Source organism: Gossypium raimondii, chromosome 4, assembly GCF_025698545.1.
Source record: "Gossypium raimondii isolate GPD5lz chromosome 4, ASM2569854v1, whole genome shotgun sequence".
Classification (NCBI taxonomy): domain Eukaryota; kingdom Viridiplantae; phylum Streptophyta; class Magnoliopsida; order Malvales; family Malvaceae; genus Gossypium; species Gossypium raimondii.
The window spans coordinates 49,454,855-49,464,768 of record NC_068568.1 but is presented as its reverse complement, the minus strand read 5'-3'; the positions used below and the strand labels follow the sequence as shown (position 1 = coordinate 49,464,768).

Below are 9,914 nucleotides of genomic sequence, written 5' to 3'. Positions count from 1 at the left end.
GTTTCAAATTAGTTATATTGTAACAATATTTTAATTTCACATGTTTAATTTTTTAATTTAACTCGATCAACTCAAATTTCATTTCATTTCACTCAACTCGATTCGAAAAATTTTCTAATCAATTAAGATAATAAAATAAAACCCATTAATTCGATTAATTTAAATATTTTTATTCCATAAAATTTTATTAACAAGTTTATACTTTACTGTTCCTTGTTAGCTGCCCTTATCTTACTACTACAAGCTTTTGGCAATTCACGTCACTCCATTCTTCTTTTAATTTGGTTTTGCTACGCGGCGGATTGACACTTCACTTTACGGCTTAATATTGTCTCTTTTAATTTTTTTAATAATTCATATTTATTTTTTTAAAGAAATATTTAAAATTATTTATAGTGTATTTTTAACTCATAAATATAAAAATAATATAAGATAATTATACAGTTTCAACAATTTAGATTGAACGCGAACATGAAGTGGATTGCATGTCTCGATAGAAAATTAGAAGATGCAGAATAGAAACATGGGTTTATTAATTATAAGTATTATTTCTTTTAAAGCCATTGCTGTCCCGATTAATGGGAGTGATTGACGGACAAAATATCAATGGAGGAGAAACCATCAACACACCTCTACTTTGCGTTTCGCTGTCATTCTTATAAGGACAGGCAGCATGTGAACCGTGAAGGCAACCCATCTCTCTCTATGAAACGCATATACCCAAAACCAAAAGGCAAGTAAAAGTGTTTCTCTCTTAGAAAAAGATGGAGGAAGATGGAGAGATGACGCCATTTTGGCTGGAAACCTCCGACAGCCGGCGGCGGAAACCTTCATCTTTCTTCTTAAACACCGGTATCCTTATCATCCTCTTGCTAGTCATTGCGTTTGCATTTGTGTTGTTTGTCATCCCTTCGTTTCTGTCTTTGACGTCCAACATATTCAAGCCTCAACTTGTTAAAAAATCATGGGATTCCGTGAACTTAGTCCTCGTGCTTTTCGCCATAATCTGTGGCTTCTTAAGCAATAGCAGTAATAATAATACCCCAACCCCAACAACTACTTACGAAGCTACTACCAGACCCAGTCCCAAACACGCTGATGATCATGTCCCAGGATCAAACCCTTCAACGCCAAGTCAATGGTATGATCGCACGGCTTATAACTCATTACGGAGGTTAAAAAATAGCAGCTCGTATCCAGATATACGGCAGGAATATTCTTCTTGGATGGTGAACGGTGATGATCGCTGGAGGTTTTATGATGATACTCATTTGTATAATTACCGTAGTAGGTCAAGGCGACAGCATGATCAACAAGTCTATATTAATAATACCAAGGATATAGCTGTTGATACTGTTTGCACGTCTCCGCAGCCACCACCTCAGTCACCTCCACCGCAGCTTCCTAAGGTAGTTAGAAGAAAATCTAAGCGGACTCATTATGAAGATGCTAAAACCAAAGAGAGAAGTGAACGTAAGGAAGTAATATTCAGTGAGATGAAGATCTCGCCTCCAATAGATGACGAGCCGGAGAAGAGAAGTTCCAAGAGTGAGAAAAAGACAGGTGGTGGAGGGACTAATGATTTCTTAATTTCCTTAAGAAGAAAAAAGAAGAAGCAAAGGCAGAGAAGCGTAGAAAACCTTGAGGAATTCTTTAACCTTTCAACGCTTCCTTTATATCCAACCCCATCACCTCCGCCGCCGCCTCCACCACCTCCACCACCGCCATTACCATCATTTTACCAAAGCATCGTTTCTTCCAAGAAAAGCAAAGCCAGAAAGCACCATTCAATGGAACCACCGGTAACAACCCAGAAGCCTCCTTTTCCAGTCAAGATAAATAACATGAACAATGTAGAAGAGAGCATGGAAAGTGGGAATGAATCACCGTTATATCCAGTCCCTCCACCGCCACCTCCTCCGCCGTTTAAATTGCGGCCATGGAAGTTCGAAGTGCAGGGTGACTTTGTTAGGATAAAAAGTATTAATTCAGCGGATTCGGATGATCCATCAAGCGGTGAAGCGAGTCCGTCGGATGTTAAAAGAATGGGTGAAATGGAGGGTGAAGATTCAAGGGGAGGAGCTTTGTTTTGTCCAAGTCCAGATGTAAATACCGAAGCCGATCATTTCATTGCAAGGTTCAGGGCCGGTCTGACGCTGGAAAAAATAAACTCCGTTCGGGCGAGGTCTAATCTTGGCCCAACCTCACCGTGATTTATGAGCCACAACCCTAAAATGTCCCCTTTGCTTTTATTATTTTCTTTCATTCATTCATTCATTTATTTATTTTTCCGTGGCAAATTTGTCCTTTCAGTTGGCACTTGCATATACACAAGTTCAATTATATATACAGCTTTTTTATTTCTTTTCAATGTAATATATTAATTTATTTAAATTTTATAATTAAAGTTTGCGTTTATAAGTGGTACATATTATTCCCAATTTTTTTTCTATTTAAGGAATTTATTAAATGGTTGTCACTCTTAAATAATTAACGAAAACATTTATTTTATAAAAATAAGTAGAAATGTTTTTTATTTTAAATCATGTAAAAAGTAAAATATACTTAATTTAAATCCAAAATATCATAATTTTAAATATTTTTTATTTTAATTAAATTTTTTATAGAAAAAATAAAAGAGTAAGAGTAAATTGAATAAATGTGTAAAGGTAAATGCTAAATTTGTTATTATACCTTAAATATAAAACCAAATTTTAACGGTGAGGTTCTAACATACAAGAACTAATTTACTTATTTTTCAGAGAGAAATTAAAATGCAATACTGAAGTATAGTACAAAAAGGTTTTGTGGTACTTTTACCTATTTTTATATAATAATAATATAATCATCATCATTGAACCCTGTGTATTGATCTGATAATTAAGATATTTATCGCATCAAATGTGACCTAAGTTCAAGTCACATTGCTGTTAAGACTTTACGCCTTCTAATGATTAAAAGTATATATATAATAATCATCAGCATCTTAACGGTGGGCACGTTAAGTATATAATTAAATAACAATGTGCAACATTTGTTTATTAAATAAGTGGCATGCCACAACTGAGGTCTAACAAATTTTTAAAGCAGAGGGCCTGGGCGAGGAATAGAGTTTAAGAAATGGTGGTAGTGGGCAGGGTGTTTAAAACTGATAATGGGTCGGGTTAGATTGGGTCGATGTAAAATATTAGGCTATTTTTTAGATTTGGATTCAATTTGACTTAAAAAATGGATATAAATTTTTGTCTAAACCTGACTCTGATAAAAAATGTTAAACTCAAGCTCGGCTCGATCCGTCCGTATTAATTTTTTATATTATTTTTATATAAAAATTTAAGATATATAATACATCAAATACATTGAAAACCCTAAAATAAATGTTTCCAACAAATTGAAAATATATTGAAAAATTCTATATACTTAAATAATATTAAGATAGTTGCAACTTAGCAAGCAAATGCCTCTAAAATAGTAGCAAAATTATCAATAAAATAAAAATTATATAATATCTAAACAATAACAATAAAATAATAGTAATATAATGGCAAAATAACAGCAAAACAGTAGCAAACAATAACAAAGCAACAACAAAACATCAACAAAACAATAGTAGGGAAAAAACTGTAATCAATTCGGGCTAGGTCGGGCCCAAGCCAAAAAATTCTTACTAAAAACCCGACTCGTTCAAAAAACGAGCATTATTTTTTCATCAAAGCACACTTTTAGGACAAGTCTTCAGGTTTGGACAGATGACCTGACTCATGATCAGGCCTAGGAAGGTTTTTCAAGAAATGGTTTTCTTTTTTTGAAATTGAAAAGTTTAAAAGTGGGTTTGTTTCAAGGAACAAGTGGATGGATGCACTAGATATAAATATAAACAAAATGAATAAATTAATAATAATGTTGGCTTATATGTCAAAAACAGTTCTTAAAAAATGTAAAAATAAATTAATTGAGTCATTGTATTAAATTTGTACCTAATTAAGTATTGTCATTAATTAAAATAAATAATTAAGTTCCTCCGTTGATGGTTTCTGTCATTGACCATGTTAACCGTTAAAATAAATTGACAAACTAATCAAATGGTGACACATGACAGCTTCTGATTTAATATAATATTTTCCTATAAAAATATTAAAAATCATAAAAGATTATAAAAATATAAATATTAAATATTAAAAAATGTTAAAATTGATATAAAATTTATAAATATTATAAAAATATAATAAATTATAAAATTAATAAAAAAATATTTAAATTAAAAATGTATTAGAATTCTTAAAAATGCAATAAAAATTATAAAAAAATATAAAAATTGATATAAATTTATAAAAAATCATAAAAACTTAAACTAGACTGGTTACTCAAAATTGGCAAGCTTACCGATCCAAGAAAAGCCATTAGACTGGTTGACTTGAAAATTGGACGATTTAACCATTTTTTATTTTTATTTTATTATTTTTATCAAACCAAATTTCATTATCCAACTATTAGCATATGTTATAATGAAATATTCTAACCAAAGTTTTCAGAACTAGATTGATGGTCGAACCGATCAGACTATCAGTTTCCCAATTCAACTGATTTGTCCAATTCGACTAAATAAAGTATTAAAAAAATAAAAATTAAAAAAATTGGTTCAACCCTCCGATTCCCAAGTCAACTGTTCTAATGGCTTTCTCCGAATAAATACCCTTATCGATTTTGGTCTAATCTGTCCAACCAACTAATCCAGTCTCGTTCAAATTTTTATGTTTTTTTTATAATTTTTATAAATTTATATCAATTTCAATACTTTTAATTTTTATAATTTTTTATAAAATTTTAATATGTTTTACAAAATTTTAAATATGTTTTATTTATTTTATAAAAAATATAATTTATTAGATTTTATATATTTATAATTTTAATAGTTTGTATTCATATTTTTTAATATTAATAATATTTTTTATAATTTTATCTAATTTTATGATTTTATATAATATTTATGATTTTTAATAACTTTTTAAAAAATTAAATTAAAAAAAAACAATCTCATTATTTACTTTTTCTACATATAAACCAATAATATGAGCAACTAAGAGGTAGATCTGTAGTAAAGCTGCCCAAAAAGACCAAAAATAAGCTTCTTACTTGATTAAGAAGCTAGGCTAGCTGTATGTGCGGTGCAATCAATTGCTTGATTAAGAGTTGGTAAATATTATGAGCAACCAAGGCATGAATTTTTGTCAAACATAAACACCAAATAGCAATCAAGTTCTGCCAACAAATAACTTCACGTTCATGCTTTTGTAACAGTCAAGTCTATTATTAAAAATAAACAAACTGAGCCAAGGATGACTTCCCACCGGAACAAAGCAGCCGTATCTTTCATTGAAGCACCGGACTGCAGTGCTCCCACCATAATCTATCAGCCGCAACCAGAAAGATGATGGAGGTTCCCACCACTCCCCCGCGTGGCTCCAGCAATGAGAGAAGAATAGCCAGAGAACCTGAAATCTGGCTGCTGTAGCATTTCATCACTGTTGGAGGCACTAGTGACATCAGAGCAAGTAGTAGTTGAAGCAGCGTCTTTGTAATTTTCCAGCTGATTCGACATGTTAGCACACAAATGTAGCTGAGGAGACCTTGATGCATCAAGTCCATGGCTTGTTGGAATCGGCTTGGATTCTTGGAGTTTCTTTGTGTTCAGGAATCGCCCGCCATTTCCTCTAGCCCTTTTTAAAGCGTGAAGATGTCGAGACTCATGCAGATAGGGCTGCAAACATTTATAAAATAACTCAAAGTATATCAATCATAAGCCAAATAACCAGACTTACCGTCATGGGCCACCTTGCAGCTCATGCGCTGTATGTATGAAGGAAAAACTTTAAAAGCATACCTTTCGAACTTTGATCAGTTTATTCTGAGCCTCAAGCTTTGCTCGATACTGTCTTCGCCTGAGAATAGCCCCATACTGCTTTGCATTAACGTAAATAGTTTCATCTTCTGTAAGCTCCAAAGGAAGTGGAACTCGAGCAGGAAGCATTGCTAGCATACAAGGATGATGAATCTGAGACAAATGCAATGACAAATATGTCACAAATGGAAAACAACGAATGTGCATTTCTGTCTTATCATACATACCAAGGGGAGCAGCTTAAATAGATTTTTCGTGCATACAATTTAGCAACACAATGAATCAGAAACCACATCAAAACCATTTTAGTCAGACTACGAGACTGAAACCATAAATGAAGGGAAAATGGAATGGAATAGGCATATATTAATTAAATTAATAATAAAAAAAGAAAAGAAAACCAAGTAATCTTTTTTTGAACATTCCAAAGAAGTAATTCGTTGAGCAACTGACAGATGATCCAAAGAGTTCTATGGTAACTTCTCTTCGTATTTCGTTTCGAAAAAAGGGTATACCCTGCCGATTTTGAATTTAACTTCTTTGATCCATGATATGAAATGAGTCGATAAAGCATTTCATAAATGAAATTCAAATAAAACAGGGGGTAAGTGTCTAATATGTGACTACACTAAGGCAAGATCTTATTAAATAAACAAAATTAGTCAAGAATAAGAATTGCTTCAGCGGTACTTGTTGCATCTTTTTCATGCTTCATATAGTTATAGTAAGCCAACTTCATGTGACAAGAGCATGAAAGAAAAGCTTCTCTCGTAAAGAATCATTTTGATAAGAAAAGCAAAGAAGAACAAAGAGTAAAGCAGGAAGCAAAGTGGAATAGAATGAAAGAAATCAATTTTAAAAAAGGGAAGAAGAATTTGGGGATTTACTTGATGAATATTGAAGGATCCACAAGACCAGTATAACATTATTTGAGCATTCTTTATATAAATGAAGAATGCATGACCCCAGGAAGGTGATAATGGATTTAAATTATGGTATAGCAACAACCTACCCTCTTAGTTGTGCTTTGTTCATTTTCTACAGCATTAAGGTTGCATCTGGTAATTAAAGGACTATACATAACCTTTATGAGATTCCTTGAAGAGAAGACTACATCTAGGACATCAAAATGAAATATATAATTGACTTCTAGAAATTACTTACGGTGTTAAACAAGATTGTAAAACCAACCACCCCCTTTTCTATGGATTGATAATATAACAGACTGAAGTGCTTGCCATCAAACAAACCTAATTAATGCGGAAAATTTCTTACCATAGCTTGAGGTGGGCAAACAGCAGTCACAACACCACCAAAATACGGTTCAGCGTAATGAAGGGGAATATGAGCCTGCTGTAAAGGACAAATGATACATGAGACTATGATACATCTAAATAGCAGCCAAATAGCATACGCAATATCCTACAATTGATTTGCTATAGTCAACTTGTGAAGGAGAGAAGACATATTCCTGGGTTCCCATTGAGGAGGCTAATTTAGCATGATGTTCAACAAGCTTCCCGGGAGTTTCATTACCTCCTGAACAGGTACACGAACAGCTAATTAGATATATGCATACTAAGGAGAAAAGAGAAAAAAAACGCATTAATTTAACGAACGAACTAGAAATATTTTGTTCAGAGATGCTCTGCTCACACTTGGAGTGATAATATTATTATTTACAGCCAGGTAGCAAGGTGAAACTTAACAATCACTTCAGCATAGATTTGCAACTCTCTTCTATTTTAAGCAATTTAGTTAGAGTATCAGAGAAGATAAGCCTATCAGAACATGCATACGAATTAAAAGCATAAGATGCTGCTAATAACAAATGAAATAGATACTTGCTAACAAGAAGGTTCCACATTATATACTTAAGAATAAATAACATAGATTGAATCATTATCTCACAAACAGGAATATTGAGCAAATATAAAGACCTGATGATGCTGAAATTGAACTTTGCCTATAAAGATTGCTATCTCCAACACTAGCCGCTTCAGGGTAAGATTGGCCAGTTGATTGAGTTGATGATGAGTCCTGGTCTTGAAATTGAAAACTTAGCTGCTTGGAGTTATGGAAGTGTTGAGGTACAATTCCCATCTTCAAGTTTAAACTTTCAGACATGGATGATTGCTGGACATGAGATTCCATTGAGTTGACCCAAGATGAGCAGCCAACTACGTTCGTGCATGTCAAATGAGAACTTAACACACAATCCTTTTTATGCAAGGTTTGCATTACGGCAACCTACCATTCAAACTTCAATGCATCCTGACTTATAAAAGGAGCCGGGAGAGATTTTGAAAGTGCTAAGAAGAAATCTTTGCTGCTATATGTTAACGTGCTTGCACATCAGTGACCTAGCAACAAACAAAACATTGTCATACCCATAGCGTTAGATGTTTAAATTCGAAAAGACTGTTATAATAAATTGTTGTACGCCTTCTTCACCAGGCTTTGGAAAATTTATTAAACCAATTTTAAGAGACTTCAACGGATAAGGAGGAACAACTATAAAAAGCATCTTGAGCTTGAAAACAAACCATGTTACACTGCCTAATTCAAACATACGTATCAAGTTAAAGTGGTAGAGTCTCTGCAGATTCATAGAACCGTCAACAAACATACAACAAAATCAAACTTCCAAGGAAAGAATTTTATTTCAAATATAAAAAGAAATTTGTACGAGTCCCACACATCCATTGCATCAATGGAAGTTAACATTCATCCATAACATCAAATTTTAGTTCAGCTACTGAATATATTAACACGAATTGTAGATACAAGAACCCAAACCACATATCAGCCATTTACTTAAAACAAGGATAAATTTGAATGGATTTCTTGCTCAAATAAATTCTTTCATGCATGCAAAGCCCACAACAAAATAATCAAAGAGTGTGCTCAAAGTTGAACCAACAAAAAAATCCCATTAATCAGGTAATTCAAACCCACCATCCCAGGCTCCAAACCAAACCCTATACAAAATACCTTTGGGATTTGTTAAACTGAAAGAGAAATAACACTCATGAGGAATTTTCTTCTAAGCTTGGATTTGTGCATGTCTCTCCCTTTCCTTTCAAACAAAATATTTACCAAAGAAAAAGGAAAAACTCTGTTTCTCTTTGTTCCTTAAAAACTCACTCTTTTTTCCTTTAGATAAAAAGAGAAAATGTGTTGGGATAATAGTTACTTACCTTCTGAGAAAAAGGTTTAGTCTTTTCAGCTCACTACCATTACCTCTCCACTACCAGCATCATCATTAATTCTGCTACTTCAAAGAAAAAGGAAGTAATTTTTTTATTTGGTTTACATTATTTTATTGAGGTTGTTTCAATTTTTGGTCAGATTAATATATTATTTTGGTGGGTGATTTTGTCGTGTTGTGTTAATGGCGTAATGGGTAATAAATTCTCTCTTCTTCTTCTTCTTCAAGAATTGCAACGGCTACACTGCTGCAGTATGCAGACGCTTTTTTGCTCTCTTTACAAAGTTTATGACTTCATGTAACGCAACACAAGGCAAGGCAAGTCTCTCTTCTCTACCCTCGGCCTCAGTCGCCCTTCCCCCCTCCATTTCACCGCACTTTCTCTCACGCGCCGTCACATCGCCTGTCTCTTTTACTTCCCTTTTGAAATTTTCAGATGTAATTTATAGTAATTTAATTGCTATCAAAATAAAAATAGAGAAAATTTGGCAAAATAAAAACGATAATCTAATTGCTCCCAAAACAATTAATCTTCAATGGATAAAATAGTATTTATATATTAAAAAATTATAAATTAATTATTTCATTAAATGATTTGGATTTCTTAAAGTTTTATTGAGGTAAGTGACATGGAATTAAATGATAAATAAGATTAGGTAAAAATATTACGGATACTCATATATTAAGAGTCGGATTATATTTTTTCATCTATTCAAAACTATCTAATTAGTCAGATACTTCATATCAAAAAGTAAATTAGTCTTTTATTATCCATTTATACTTGTAAGTGACATTATGATTGAC

The 9,914-nt window shown here is 32.7% G+C and overlaps 2 protein-coding genes across 6 annotated transcripts; one reads left to right on the top strand and one right to left on the bottom strand.

Moving 5' to 3' along the window:
- The first annotated feature begins 764 nt into the window (after nt 1-764).
- LOC105780985 (actin cytoskeleton-regulatory complex protein PAN1) lies at nt 765-2,213 on the top strand. Its single transcript, XM_012605538.2, has one exon. It carries the CDS (start codon nt 765-767, stop codon nt 2,211-2,213), a length of 1,449 nt encoding a protein of 482 aa, XP_012460992.2.
- A 2,966-nt stretch (nt 2,214-5,179) lies between these two features.
- LOC105780460 (nuclear transcription factor Y subunit A-3) lies at nt 5,180-9,536 on the bottom strand. Of its 5 annotated transcripts, none has more exons than XM_012604819.2 (7): nt 9,100-9,536; nt 8,154-8,262; nt 7,840-8,079; nt 7,326-7,438; nt 7,175-7,252; nt 5,882-6,052; nt 5,180-5,758 (listed from the first exon to the last, which is right to left on the bottom strand). In XM_012604819.2, exons 3-7 carry the CDS (start codon nt 8,051-8,053, stop codon nt 5,411-5,413), a joined length of 924 nt encoding a protein of 307 aa, XP_012460273.2. In that variant the 5' UTR covers nt 8,054-8,079; nt 8,154-8,262; nt 9,100-9,536; the 3' UTR covers nt 5,180-5,410. The 5 variants fall into 5 exon arrangements, with proteins under 5 accessions (XP_012460273.2, XP_012460272.2, XP_012460269.2 ...); XM_012604818.2 differs by lacking the exon at nt 9,100-9,536 and adding an exon at nt 8,894-9,087; XM_012604815.2 differs by having other exon boundaries at nt 7,840-8,262; nt 9,100-9,534.
- Between the last annotated feature and the right edge of the window lie 378 nt (nt 9,537-9,914).